This window comes from Echinops telfairi, unplaced genomic scaffold (assembly GCF_000313985.2).
Source record: "Echinops telfairi isolate 266 unplaced genomic scaffold, ASM31398v2 ScPeMD7_7458;HRSCAF=8496, whole genome shotgun sequence".
In the NCBI taxonomy this organism is placed as follows: Eukaryota; Metazoa; Chordata; class Mammalia; order Afrosoricida; family Tenrecidae; genus Echinops; species Echinops telfairi.
Genome location: NW_022111358.1, coordinates 1,564,805 through 1,579,896, shown reverse-complemented (window position 1 = coordinate 1,579,896; position 15,092 = coordinate 1,564,805). Strand labels below are relative to the sequence as shown.

Sequence of the window (15,092 nt, the reverse complement as noted above, 5' to 3'; positions counted from 1 at the left end):
AGTAAGAGTGTGTGTGTGTGTATGTGTGTTGAGAGTCTGGAAAATTCTGCCCACCACACCCTGCAATATAGCTTCCTATTTAAGAGTTAAAAGATAAGGGCCTACATAATTGGAGCCACCTGCTCTCCCCCATGTCTCATGCTTCCCTATTACATCTCTAACCTTCTTTCTTGTTAGTCTCCCTCTGGTCACCCATGTTAGTCTCTTTGCTATGCCAGACATATTCCTAATTTAACGTCTCTGCTCAAATCTTTGCCTGAAAGGCTCATCTCTTGGCTACTTACTTTAACTCCAATCTTTGCTCAAGTTTCCCTTTTTCAATCAGACATAGCCTGCCCACCCTACATACCCCACCACCTTGCATTCTTGCTCCAGGCCCTGACTGCCTTCACCTGGCTTGTTCTACTTTCTTACTTATTGCATGTATCACTTTTAGCATGCTGTATAATTTGTAATGTTTATTGTCTGCTCCTCTTTGCTAAAATTAAAGGTAAAAATCCCTGAATATTTTATTCATTGAAGTATTCTAAGCATCTAGCATAGTGCTTGGCACAACACAGATGATCAATAAGTATTTACTGAATGAAGTTTCAGAAAACTCCAGATTCTGTTTTCTGCATATCTTTGTGTGCATTAGGTTGTGATGTAAAGTATATTTCTTACTGAAGATACAGTCAAGAGAGTGTGAAAATGACCGGAGTTGAATTATATGACCTGTAAGGTCCTTTCCAAATTTGGGCACTTATAAATTTGCATGTGCAACCAGTTGGGAGATGGTAAGGTTCATAAACTAGTGACTAGAGAAAGGGTCTGAGCAATTTAAATATAATTTTAATCACACAAAAGTTAAATAGTTATCCTTATCAAGTCTGTAATTGTGGATTAGGAAAGACTGTGGAAACAAGAAAACTTGCTGAATGCAACTTAAATAGAAAAATCTAAAAGTAATCCTTTTCACAAAATGAGGCTTTAGAGTAAATAAGATAAATTTTTTCAGATCACTTGCAGTCACTTACTGAAGAAGTGGAGAACACTGAAGGAAGACGTCACTCAGAGTCTCTGCTATAGAAATTGTGACCCGAACGGACGCTGGAAGCAAAGACCACTTCCTGAGTATGTAGGACTTCCACTCTTCCACAGGCAAATCCATGCCACCTGGGATCTGTAAAATGAGTGAGATAATATGGGATCAGAGTTCCATAAATGCACAATGACAGAAAATCAGGGTCGTATCCAAGCAAGGGGAAAGAAACAAAATTAATTCTCTGGGTCTAACAGTTGCGTTGGCTTCTGTGTCTGAGGAAGTATCTACATTTTCTCACACCAACTCACTCAGCTAACTGAAAGTCTATTAAGTTCCAGGTTCCAAGCATGGTGATAGTTAGGCGATGATGAATCTGAATAAGCTACCACCGCTCTTCCCTTGGAAGCCCTGTCCACCCCAGGTGTTCAAGTCAGAACCTGTGAAACACCAGATTTTTTTGTTCCTTCCCTTATTCCAGCAACTATTCAGGTAACAAACATTTCTCTTTTACGTTGTTCTGTTTTCTCTTTCAATTCCCAGCTTATTTGTCCCATTCAGGCCCTTACCACCTCTTGTCTGACTTTTGTTCTGGTGTCTTTACATTTCATCTTAGCCAAAAGGCTGGGAAGCGATTCTGTTATCTTAGTCTTCCCGACCTCAGTTTTCCACTAGTTCAATCCGTCCTTCCCACTGAGATAACAGCCAGTACTTAAGCTCATCCATACTCTTCCTAGAAAACCCGGAGGGCCAGTAGCAACCCTGTATTATTTGGGCCTGGGCTTCCTAATTCTCAGGTGTACATCTTCTGTATCTCACCGTACCGAACCACTCATTCGTGGCCACCTCCTGTCCCGAGACTGCCAGGCTATTGCAGCTCTCCAACATGTTTGCACAGGGCATTCGTTCTGCCAGAAACATCCTACCCTTCCCTGGCCTACACCAGGCACATCCTTCCAGATTCCGTGCACAGGTCCCATCTTTCTGGAAGCCCTCGCGACCTTCCACCTGGGATTCCAGTACATTTTGTGTCAGCCACGGGGCTGGGTATGTTTCTACTTTTAGTTTGGGTTACTCACAGTTGATACTTTGCCGACGGACTGTGCTCCCACCCCTTAAAGGGCAGCAGCTGGGTCTTATTTACCTTCAGCCGCCTCCCCACCCCACACAGTGCCAAGTTCAGGGCCTGGCACCAGCAGCCTCAGCAGTCGGTTGTTCAAGTCACCAGGTTGCAGATTTGTCTATATTTAGCAGCTCTAATTCTCCTGGGCGGCCACTCGGCCTTCCTAAGGTTCAGGGAACTCGCCGGGAGAGCGCGGGGAACTGGGCCACAGGCGTTCTTAGTTAAGAGAAACCGCGCCACCCTTGGCGCGCGGCTCCGCTCGGCGCTCCGCCCCCAGGCCCCGCCCACCCGCGACGTGACCGACGCCCAAGCGCCCTTGGGCGGGTCACGTGGACCGAACGCCACGTCTCCGCCAATGCGGTTGCTGCTAGAGCCCTGGACCCGCCCCCGAGACGACGCACGTCCGGAGGCGGAGTGGCGCGCGCAACTCCTCGGGCCAATCGGGTGGGAGCGCGCGGGACCCCGGGAGCGGAGTCGGGTCCGGGGAGAAGCCGGAGCGCGGGAACTAGCGTCGAGGAGACATGGCCAACCAACTGAGCGAAGGGGCCATTGTGGTGAGCAGGCTCCTGGGAGCCCAGCCGGCTGGAGGGGGGACGGGGAGTCTGGATGAGTGCGGAGTGCAGGGGTGTGTGTGTGTGTGCGTGCGTGTGTGTGTCGTGGGGGTGGGTCTAGAGAACTTTGCAAAGGGCGGCGGGGAAGCGCCGGGGGTGTTCCGTCTCGTCCATTACTTGCTCCTTAAGAAGGGTTTTTCCATCGTGTTTTGAACATGCTCACGTTTTCCTACTTACGAAACCAAACCCAAACCAAACTCTTTGCTCCCTGCCGCTGCCACCGTCTCTTCTCCTTCCCCGCTCCACTGACAAACTTGGGCCTTGTTTGCTTTCAGCTAGTTAATTTCCTGGCCGCATTAACTCGTCCACGCGCTTCAGCCAGCCATCCCCGGTTCGCGGTAGAAATAGATCTGTATGAGGTTAGTGATGGGCCCTGGTCGCCACCTCCGTCAGCGAGCTCCTTTTCCGTTTTCATAACTGGGTGCTCTGCAACGGTCGAGAACGTCGCTTCCTTGCGGTTGGTTACAGTAACTCAACTCCCTTTAGTTTGGAGGCCTTCTCCCAAGCGAACCCCATATCCGGCTGTGTGTCAGTTATTCACACCTTCTTGGTCCCGAAGCTGCCTTTACATAGAAAACTAACCTCTTTGATCTGCCTGCCTACCTAAGAATCTCAAACTCAACACGTTCCAAAGCAAACCCGTATATTCTTTAGTCTTGCTCTTTCAATGTTTGTTTTCTTCATAAGTGGTTCCAGTGCAGCTGACCTGAGGGTAGTTGGGTGAAAGCAGTAAGTATGCTAATGTGAGGAAGAGAGATCAATGGGGGGCTTTGGCACCCCAAAGTCATTTATTCTGCCTGCCAGGAGCCCTAAGGAGCTCTGGTGGCATAGTGGTTACGCATGTTGGGCTGCTAATCATGTCAGCAGTTCGAAACCACCAAATGCTCCTGGGGAGAAAGCTGGGGCTTTTTCCTCCTAAAGAGTTGTAGTCTCAGAAACTCAGGGTTAGTTCTGCCCTATCTTCTAGGGTCTCTAGGAGCCAGGATGCACTCAGTGGCAGTGAGTTTGGTTTTTTTGTTGGACCAGGAGCCCTGGTGGCATGGTGATTACACGTTGGGCTGCTAACCACAAAAGCAGCAGTTCAAAGCCACCACTTGCTCCTTGGGGGAAAAAGAAAATTTTCTACTCTTGTGAAGACAGTTTCAGAAACCCCCAGGAGCAGTGCTACCCTGCCCTATACGATGACTACTAGGAGACTGACCTCGGTGGCAGTGAGTTTGACTACATCATGAATGAAGGAGGGAGCTTCAGTGGTCCTGTGGGGTAAGACTTGCACTGCTAGGTGCAAACTTGATCATTCAAAACCACTAGCTGCCCCTTGGGAGAAAGACGAGCTGTCTGCGCCCCATAAGGGTCTGCAAAGCCTCAGAAGCCTTATGCAGTCTAGTGTTGCCGTGAGTCAGAATGGACTTGCAGGCAGAAGCTGGTTTTTGTTATTGCCTGAGGGCGTCTTCATCCTCTTTCTCACTACTAACCATCTTCAAATCCCAGCTCAAGTGGGACCTCCTCAGGGAAGTTTTCTTTGACTTCCCTTATAATGTAAGATTACATTTTGCGTACCCAGGTTTTTTCAGCAGGAGAAGCACAAGGCTTTCGACTCCCCTAAAGAGGTGTAGCCTTGAAAACCCACGGGGCAGTTCTACTCAGCCCTATAAGGTTGCCATCAGTCAGAATGGACGTGTTGGCAGTGAGTTGGGTGTTTTTTGGTTGTTTTTTTTGGGGGGTGGTGGTGGTGTAAGTTTCTTCACTTACTAGCTGTGAAACTTTGGGCAAGATATTAAGTTTTTCTTTGCCTCTTTCCTCTTCTGTAAAATGATGGTAAAGATACGAAGTACCTATTGCATAAGGTTAGTGGGAAGATGAAAAGAATGATGACTTGAAGGGGTTAACCCCGTCAGTGCCTGATACATACATAGTACCTGCTCCAATCACTTACCTATTTTTAACTTTTATTCGTTTTCTTGTTGTTGAGCATAAGCGCAGCAAAACACACAATGAACAGTTTCTACTCGTACCATTCCGTGACATTGATGGAGTTAGTTGTATGACCATTCTTAACCTCTTTTGCCGATGCTACCTATTTTTTACAATCAGAGATGTCATTTTATCTTTATTTTGTTGTTTGCCCAGTATCCCTTCCTTCCTGTTTTTCCCTACACAGCCATGTTCAAGGTGCCAGTAATCCACTTGGCTTTTTGCTCAGCATGAAATTGCTTGCTCTGCTCCAAGTTCTGGGGCTACTAAGTATGCAGTATATGTTAATTGCATGAATAAGCTTTCAGTGGTGAATAGAAAGGGGTAGTGAGGCCTGGGGGTGAGGGGGAGCTTAGGGGAGTCCAGGAGGGGGAGCACAGTTGGTGAAGCCCAGTCAATATTGACCTGAATTGGGGGTGCATGATTGTTGAGACCTGCAAAGTGATGGCAGATTGTCATCCTTGTTCACTTGATAGCGGCAACCTCACACCTTTATATAAGAAAATTATGAATTGTTCACTCTTAAAAGGAACCATCATGGAGTTCCTTATATTTGTGTAGTGATTTTCCCCCCACTTGTATAAAAAATTTTAGAAATATTTCCATCATTAAAAGTATTAGTTGAAAATACTACTACTTGAGTTTACTCAAATAAGAAAGGAAATGTGTGTGTGTCTGTCTGTCTGTCTGTCTGTCTTGGCAGTGTGTGGAGAACCTTTGTCAACCTTTGATTACCAACTAAAACAAGTACCATTTTTATGCAAAAGACACAGATAAATCTAAGAGTAAGAAAAAAAATTAGCAAAAGCTTTTGGGGCAAGATATAACATGGAACTCCTGTGATTAATAGAATAAATTGTATTTGTATATTAAGTAACTGGATTATAAAAAGAAAGGGGAAGGAACTGATATTAATTTATTTTTTTCAGTGTACCAGGTAGGTCCTTTGCCACAATAATTTGTAGTTATAATGATCCTCTCCGGTAGTTTTTGATCATCACCTCCGTGTTTGCAAAACTCAAGGACAGAGTAGAGCTGCCTCGGTAGATTTCCAAGGCTGTAAATCAGTGGTTCTCAACCTGTGGTTTGAGACCCCTTTGGGGATCGCAGGACCCTTTCACAGGGGTCGCCTAAGACCATCGGAAAACACATTATTTCTGATGGTCTGAGGAACCGAGACACCGCTCCTCTATTGGTCCGCCCACGTGTAGATATGCCCACGTGAGTACCCAGCATGAGACATCATCGTGCCAACCCCGTCACGTATGCCCTGTACAGATACAGGTGTATGTGACAGGGTTGGTGCCATAATGTACTTATGCTGACCAGTTACATGTGTAGAGAGCAGCTACTATGTAGAAAGCAGCTGCTGTGTTGAAAGCAGCTGTATTGGGTGTAAAATGACACTTCATGAATTACAATTACAGTGTTGGTAGACTTGTTGTGGAAGGTTATCTTCGTTGTGCTCTTGCAAAGACTACAATTTCTGATCTGGTGAGAAAGAAGCTACAGGTATCTCAACCTTTGCAGTGTCGTTGGCTTTTTATGCATACTGTCGCAAAATGTAGCAATGCAGTTTATTGTTAAGATTGTTACCCATGCTACACCATGCTTAAAGACAAAATATCATTTGTAATTAGAAATAAATTTCACAATACATACCTTATTTACTTGAGTATAAGCCGACCCAAATATCAGCCAAGGCACCTAATTTTAACACAAAAACTGCATAAAAAATGTGCTGAAAACTCGGTTTATACACAAGTATATATGGTAATTACAGATTGTTTTTGTGATTAATCACTGTGCTTTAATGATGTTCAATTTGTAACAATGAAACTACATCCTGCATATCAGATAATTACATGATGATTCATAACAGCAAAATGACAGTTATGAAGTAGCAACGAAAATACTGTTATGGTGGGGGGGGGTCACCACCACATGGGGAACTGTATGAAAGGGTCGTGGCATTAAGAAGGTTGAGAACCGCTGCTGTAACTGCAGGCGGGAGCAGAAAGCCTTGTCTCCCTCCCACAATGGGAGGGAAGACTCTTAACTGCTGGCGATGTGATGTGGTGAGAGGGCCAGAGCAACCCCCGAGACCACCAGTAGTCCACACCCCTGGATTACAGTTGAAGAACTTAAGTGCCGAGACTTTCAGCCCTTTATCTATCGGGTGATGGTCCCTTGCCAATTCATTTGCCTTTGACGATTGCATATCGTGGTGTTTTGTTGGTGGGTGGTGGTGGTTGTGTGTGTTCAGGGGGAGTAAAATATATGTTATAAAACTTATTATTTTGCATCCTAGTTCTTTCCTCTGTGTTCTTTTATTTTCCTCTTGTCCCGCTATCATGCTCAACCTTCATTTGGGCTTCAGTAATGTACACGAGTACAGATAGGAACTGGAAACATAGGGAATCCAGGACAGATGAATCCCTCAGGACCCGTGAGTGGTGAGAGTGGCGATACCGGGAGGGTGGAGGGAAGGTGGGGTAGAAAGGGGAAACCGATCACAAGGATCTACATATAATCCTCTCCGTTGGGTATGGACAACAGAAAAGTGGGTGGAGGGAGACGTCGGACAGTGTAAGACATGACAAAATAATAATTTCTAAATTATCAAGAGTTCGCGAGGGAGGGGAGTAAGGGGGGAGGGGGGAAATGAGGAGCTGATACCAAGGGCTCAAGTAGAAAGCAAATGTTTTGAGGATGTTGATGGCAACATATGTACAAATGTGCTTGACACAATGGGTGTATAGTTTGTGATAAGAGTTGTATGAGCCCCCAATGAAATGATTAAAAAAATATATATCTAGGTACTCAGGACTGAACCAATTAAAACAAGAACTTCTCATGGGAACCATTTTAAGTGTACTGGCATTGCATTCTCGTGATGTGCAGCCGCCACCACCACCAGTTAGAAAGCATCACCCGAAACAGGAACTGGCCGTGCGTCCTCTGTGTTTTTATTCCACAATAATAAGGTTTATATAATTTGGAAAATGAGAAGCAGTTTTATTATCAGTGCTTATGTCATGCTACATGTCCCAAAAGAGTACATTTTGCACTTGGTACAATGCACCTTAAATTAGAAGAGGTATAAAAGGTAATACAGGCACATGGTTTTAAGAGCCAGTAGAGCAGAAAGGCGTTTAAGGAAATTGTCAACCTTCTGTCCCACTTACCCTCGACTCCATTCTCTAAAATCAACTGCTTTTTCTTTTGTTTTTAATCACCTTGAGTTTAATCTACTTACAACAAAATACTCGCGTGTATAGTTTGAGGAGTTTTAAGATGTATGCACCACCTAACCATCTCCCTCTCAAGGTGCAGGCCACTCTCATCATAGTTCCCATCTGCTCCTTCCTCCCTCTTCCCCTCCCTCCCAGGGCTTTGCTTTCCAGCACACTGTAGGTTACTTCCGACTTTTCTCAAACTTCATTTAGGGAAAATGAAATGTCACCCTTTATATCCATTTAAGTTTAAAGTTTTGGAATGTATGGTATACAGATCATTCTCCCCCGTGCAAGTAAATCATATGTAAGCCTAGTATCAGAAAATGAGTCGGAAATCCTGAAGTAATGTAGTCTGTATGTGTACACATATATATTTCAGTCTGTCTTTCTCACCTTAAGTGTTATAAGTCACCAGTAAACCATGGGGCTAGGGTTTTCTCTGTTGAAATACTAAGAAGTCACTTTCTTCAGTGTGGATTCAGAGCTATTTAGCTTTTCAGTGGGATTTTCTTTATTTTTTATACTAGGCAGCTTAGGTCTTTTTCAAGCAGTTTACCCATTTTATCAAGGTTGTTCCATAGTTTGTGGTATATGTCAGAATCTACCCAGCAGCATCTAGCAACTGTTAGCTGATTTTTCCTTTTTTTTTTTCTGATTGTGTGACTATCAGAGTCAGAGTACCAGACCGGTTAGAAGTTTATCCATTTTATTGAGCTTTTCTAAGAACCAACTTTTGGTTCAGTGTTTTGGTTTTTTTCTCTTATTGCTTTCCGGTTTTCTGTTTCATTGGGTCTCTCATTTTTTCCCTTTCACATATATGAGTTTAATTTGTTCATTTTGAAGCAGAAACTTAGATAATTGATTTTGGACCTTGTCTGCTACAGTCATTAAAATCTATAATTTTCCCTTTAAGCGTTTTTCTACATCCTGTAAGTTTTATTGTATTTTCATTCAGTGGATATTTCCTGATTTCCCTGTGGTTTCCTCCTTTAATAGATGGGTTATTTAGAAATGTGTTGTTTAATTTTCAAATATTTGAGTCTTCTAGTTAGCATTGCTATTGATTTCCAACCTGTATCGTGTGATCAGAGAATGCACATTGCATGATTTCAAACCCTGAACAGTAAATTATTAAAACTTCATCACAATCACTTGGTAAACTTGCTGAATGTTTCAGGTGCACTTAAAGTATGCTGTTCACAAGTATTATGTTAGGTCACATGGTTCAAGCCACTTATTTTTACTTTGTGTGTGTGTGTGTGTGTCTTTGCCTTGTCAATTACTGAGAAAATACTGAAATCGATCACCAATTATAATTGTGGACTTGTCTATTTCTCCTTTCAGTTCTGTCAGATTTTTCTCTGTGTGTTTTGGAACTCTTGTTAGGTACACACATTTAGCATTTTCCTGTCTTGGTGCAGAATTGGCCTTTTAATTATTATTGAACGTCCCTTTTTATCTTTGACACGATTCCTTGTCCTGAAGTCTATTTTGTCTGATTTTAATAATATTTGTCTTTTCCCATTTTTTTTTTTACTTGTAGACAGCAAATATTAGCTCCTCATTCTGGTGGTTCCTGGGTAGTACAAATTGTTTATTCTCAGCTACTGACCTGGAGGTTGGTGATTTCACTCACCTGTTGGTACCACGAAGTGTCGTTGAGGACTATAGTGAGTTATGTATTGGGCTGCTAACTGCAAGGTCAGAGTTAGAAAGCTCCAGCTGCTTCCCTGGAGAAAGATGAGGCTTTCTGCTCCCATTCAGGTTTTGCAGCCCAGCCTTAGGGATACACAGGGGCAGTGGGACTCAGCTTTACGGGTCTGTGTAGTGGGAGCTGGCAGTGCACTAAGTACGTTAGCACCACAGAAGAAAGGTCTGATGATCCACTTCATGAAGATTTTAAAAAACAAGTCAAACCTATGGCCGAGATGAATCCGATCGAGGTTCTAAGGAGGCTACTTTTTAGGGGCTCTGCTCTGTAACCTGCGGGGTCTCCATGAGTTGGAACTTAACTTGATGGCACAAGGTGTGGTTTTATTTGTTTGGTCTATATTGCCTTTTCCTCTGCCACTCCCCACCCCCTTTAAGAGTAGAAACATTTTTTATTTAGATAAATGTGTCAGGTCACAGGGGGTCTAGAGTCATAAATTTCTACCTGGTTATAAAATTTAAAGGGACCCCCCCCAAAAAAAAAATCACTCACCAAAATAAGTAATTTTATAATGCAATATTTTTAAAGATTAGAAACTCCTCCATGGAAAGCATCAAATTTGAAATAAGAACAGACTCAAACTTAACTTGCTTTGTCCTAACCCAGATCCTCTTGAATCCTATATTTAATAATTTACACATAATTTTGTGGTGTTTTTTCCCCTCCTATTTTACATTGTGAGTGGATCTTTTACCTATATATATATTTTAATACAGAGTTGTGCAGATCTAAAGTATTGGCATATTTCCTTTGATATAAAAAATGGGGACTTACTACTATTGTAACTGGCAGCATCAGCAAACTCTTTTTAAGTATTGGTAAGCTTATGATGGTGCCTCCCTTTGCTGAAGTTCTGGTTTTCCCTTGAAAACTGTAGTTTTAAAACAGAAAAGAAAACTAGTTTTCTTGCTGGCAACAACTATTAGTTGTTTTCCTGGAAAACAGTTTCACTTTGTTTTCCTTTTTAAAAAAAATCATTTTATTGGGAGCTCGTACAACTCATCCCAATCCATCCATCCATTGTGTCAGGCACATTTGTACATTGGTTGCCATCATCATTCTCAAAACATTTTCTTCTACTTGAGCCCTTGGTATCAGCTCCTCATTTTTCCCCTCCCTCCCTGTCCCCCCACTTTGTTTACTCTTAAGAAAATATCAGTTAAATTGCCAAATCTGAATAATGATAGTTGGCCATTTGCTCTTTCAGGTAAAATTGCGCTTCATGCTAACAGTTACCGAGAACATTAAACATGTGTGTCCCCGGGGGTGGGATAAGTCATTTTCAGTGCTTCCTCAAGGACATTCCAGAGGAACTGATCTACCCCTGGCCTTCGCACACTCAAGTTCAAGGCAGTGATGAGTCCTCGCATGGTAGCTGTGCTAGGCACTGGTCACTTACCCCACCATGTCTTACATCCCCAGGGCCGTGTCGCCACAGGTGTCCCAGGACAAACCAGGAATTTTCAGAGAATCATCACACCACTCTATTTTGGAGTCCAACGTTCACATGGAGGGAGATGCTGCCTGGGGATTAGTTGGTGTTGGTACCAGGTGCATACCACAAAACCCTGGCAAGGTCAGCCAGGGCTGTGGAGTCATCTGTGTGTAACACACGTCACATTCTGTTGACGGTACCGCAGCTCCTATGTTCGTGACGTAGCGGCTCTTAACTTCAAGTTCCATGAGCATAGACGAGTTGCTGTGTTATTGGAACATGACACGGTTTTCCTCTAGCGGGCCGGTGGTCAACAGTGCTGCCATCAGACGGTCTGACTCGTCTCTCAGCCAATTTTTATTGTCTTGGGCGAATGAGAGGGAACGGAACAAAGTCTTGTTATGATGAAAGCAGTTTTGATTTTATGGACTGTCTACAAGGTCTTGGGCCCGTAGGAGTCCTCAGATTGCAGTTTGAGAAGTGCTCTCCTAAGGTTTTATTGTGTCTGGTGATTTTGATTTTTATTAGATGATGGCTAGTATGTCACATTATCCAGTGTCTGGATTGTGTGTATTTCTTTAAAAAGTTTGGAACTCTTCTAGCAGGCTCCTAATTGACTCGCTGGGTCAGTGTGTTCCATTTGAGATGGTGGATCTGGATTAGCTCTGACTTCCTCGTTTGTTCAGTCCCACTTCTCAGGCACAGCTTTCCTGGAGTCTCTGCTCAGTGACTTCTTGCCCCTGCAGCTGGGCAGCACCTAGACATATATATATATATATGCCAGCTGTGTGAGCGCTGCTAACTGTTCAGTTCCTGGAAAGGTTTTGCCTGGCCTTTTGGAGCCTCATTCTAAATTGTGTATGCAAAAGTTAGCAGTTGGCGGAGGCTCAAGGTGACCCTTGCATAGTTTATTGGCGCTCAGCCTGTGTAGCTCTCTCTTCTCTGGTATCCCGCATCCACAAAATTCAAACTCTTGCCTCCTTCAACTCTGTTCTGTGCCTTGAAGCAACAGGACTTCTGAGTTCTGTGCGGCCCCTCCCTCCCTGAACTGCCCTCAGGACAGCTGCAGAATGCCAGCGTGCTTGGGGGGCTCCCCTCTCTTCCCTCCCTCTCTCAGGGATCACGAGCATGCGCTACAGGTCGCATGGAATTTGAAACAGCTCATGTTTTTGTCCCAATTTTGTTAGTATGGTCAGACGGGCTAATAGGATGTTTATTTCAACATGGCAAGAAGCACAAGTTGGACAGACCTAGTTTTTTAACGATCATTATTTTTGAGTTTTCTGATTGTTACCTGCTGCTGAGTTGGCCTCAGCTCATGGTTGCCCAGGCACAACAGAATACAAAGCTGCCCTGTCCTGTCCCTCCCCACCCCATGAATGGTTGTGGATCAGACCATTGTGGTCCATTGGATTTTCCCTGGCTGATGGTTACAAACAGGTTGCCAGGCCTTTCTTCATAACGACTTAGCCTGGCATCTGCTGAGACCCGTTTGGCCTCATACTAACACATAGCCCTCTGCTGACAAGACAGCTGGTGGCTGACCTTGATACCCTAGACTCCCCCGGGGGAGATGGGCTTTTCCCACGGGGGCATCACTGCCCTCAGTTTTTCTCATGGTCACCTCCAAGTGCTGACCTTTAAGAAAACTAACTAGAAAGCTAATTGCCAGTTACTCTGTTTTACAAAAGCAGATTTTAAAACTGTTGAGTGAGTGATGAGATTTAAAACTCACCATGTGCACGCGGATGATGCTGCGGGAGAGCCAAGTGCCTATCTCACAAGAATCGATTTTTGCTCTTTCAGGCCATCATGCAGCAGGGAGATACATCCATAAAACCTGTCCTCCAAGTCATTGTGAGTACCTGTGTGTGTGTGTGTGTGTGTGTGTGTGTGTTCATGGCAAACGTTTTAAAAACAGTTTTCACTGGAAATTGTGTTTTGATGAAGGGCATATGGATTTGCTAGCTTTAGGAAATTCTTCTGTTGTCACAAAGACACATTCAATCTACATTGTAGTCCGATAGAGGAGGCAGACTGTAAAAAAATGTTAGCCAGAGTTAGACCTTGAGAGGTTCAGCTCGAAGGCACTGCCTGCCTTGCTTTTCTTTCCACAGTTGATGGATGCTGTGGCATCCTGACAATTGCCTCCTAATTGGCCTTCCTGCCCTTAGGTTTGTCTCCTCCAATTCTACCTTTTATACAGCAGAGAGAGAGAGCGCACTAAAATGCACCACTTTGCTTAAAATTTTTCACTCACATCGTTCACTTAAAAGAGTTCTCAAACTTATTGGCAATTAAATGAAAGAAAAAAAAAAACCCACAAAACCAAGCAGAATCCTGATGGTACTTTCAGATAGCCCGAGGAAGGGGCCTGATAGTGTCCTCATTGGGCCCAGCTCACTCCTAGTCCCCTTCTATTTTTAGGCAGTATTTCACTTCTTTCAGAAATCATTTTCTGACCACCTGCAAAGTGGGATAAATGTCTTGCCTCTCTCTGGCACCTCTGTCTCCATACCCAAACTGACTATAAGCCCCGTCAGGATAAGAATTGGGTGGCTCATTTTGTATTTCAGCCTCTCCTACCCAACACCTTGCTTATAACAGGTACATTATTGTCTGTACTTGGGGGTGGGGGGGCTTTCAGTCAAGTTTGAGTTAGAGAAGAAAGAACCAGAAGTATTGGCACCTGATCTTCTGATCTGCAAAGTGTGAGTGGAGGGAGGTTGTATGGGAGAATCGTCACATTTTTGTTCTCTTTCACTGGGACATAGGTGGCATGAGAATGGGCGGGCAGCTCAGTTTGCGTTGAGCTAACGCCAGACCCGCTCCCCTGCCGCTTAGGTTTACTGCCCCCTGGCACTAGGCAGATGACCTGCTTAACGAATCCCATTTTCTGTCCTAGAACATCCGTCCCATTGTCACGGGGAACAGTCCCCCCCGCTACCGGCTGCTGATGAGCGACGGCGTGAATACCCTGTCCTGTGAGTACGCCCCGTGAACGAGGGGCTTGTGAGTATTTCAGCCCGACCAGCCCCCTCACACGTGGAGTCGCGGGGATTTGGGACATTCCAACAGCCTTAGATTCGCTTGGCTCTGCAGTTCATTCAGGCAGGATTGCAGCTAACAATAGACTGCATAGGGTGGAAGCTGCCACTTGGCTTAATTAATTTTCTCTAACTGGTGCTCCCTGTTTTTTCTGATTAATTTCCCTCAGGGTGATATTGACATTCCGTGGATATGATGGGTTAGCTGTCCTATACTTGCCTTTGTGGGGGTTTATTTTTATTTCTGTGTTTGATGCTTTAAAAGAGGAGAAAGGAAGGAATTGGCAGAATAGGTGCTTACTAGCCATCTCTAGTCACAATGTGAAATGCTTCCTGTAGTCCTCCTCCCCTGGCCCCAGGCATGAACTCTAAATGGTAGAAAAAATTGTTTTGGGCACTTTAAGAAATACAAGGGGGGTTCAAAAGAGTTTGTGGGAAAACTCCATTATTTCTTGATTCTGCTTTTCCGTGAACTTTTTGAAGCTCCATCGTACATGACATTTAAGACCAGCAGCAGCTGTTTAATACACGGGAACCGCCGTGTGTCCCCTTACCCAGGGTATGACTGGGTTTGAGCTCCGGGACGGCCTAAAAGGCATGCCGTTCCCGTGCCAGCACTGGTGTGATTGACTGTCCGGTGCCGAGGGCACAGAGGCTTGGCGGCTAACATGCTCTCTCTGCCTTCCAGCGTTCATGTTGGCCACACAGTTGAACCCTCTAGTGGAAGAAGAACAGTTGTCCAGCAACTGTATTTGCCAGATTAACCGGTTTATTGTGAACACGCTCAGAGATGGAAGGTATGTGATGTGTTTTCTCGTACTTTCTTCAGGCATAGAACAAGAGCTCTGATTTTTAGAAAGGGAAGTTCCTTGCATGCCAAAGTTCAATTTGGTATCAAGAAGGCAATGTTGAACTTTGAGAAATGTGTGAC

At 44.4% G+C, this 15,092-nt stretch overlaps 2 protein-coding genes across 2 annotated transcripts in view; one reads left to right on the top strand and one right to left on the bottom strand.

Annotated features, from left to right (window-relative positions):
• The window catches only part of SMYD4 (SET and MYND domain containing 4), a 46,152-nt gene extending 43,801 nt beyond the window's left edge, over positions 1-2,351 (bottom strand). The window contains exons 1-2 of the mRNA XM_013005738.2: positions 2,166-2,351; positions 1,017-1,162 (exon numbers count right to left, since the gene is read on the bottom strand). Of these exons, the coding sequence (XP_012861192.1) occupies positions 1,017-1,150 (134 nt within the window). The 5' untranslated portion in view covers positions 1,151-1,162; positions 2,166-2,351. The remainder of the gene's footprint in view (positions 1-1,016; positions 1,163-2,165) is intronic.
• A 261-nt stretch (positions 2,352-2,612) lies between these two features.
• RPA1 (replication protein A1) overlaps positions 2,613-15,092 on the top strand; it is a 57,880-nt gene continuing 45,400 nt past the window's right edge. The window contains exons 1-4 of the mRNA XM_013005737.2: positions 2,613-2,698; positions 12,921-12,971; positions 14,020-14,098; positions 14,850-14,958. Coding sequence (XP_012861191.2) covers positions 2,666-2,698; positions 12,921-12,971; positions 14,020-14,098; positions 14,850-14,958 — 272 coding nt within the window. The 5' untranslated portion in view covers positions 2,613-2,665. The remainder of the gene's footprint in view (positions 2,699-12,920; positions 12,972-14,019; positions 14,099-14,849; positions 14,959-15,092) is intronic.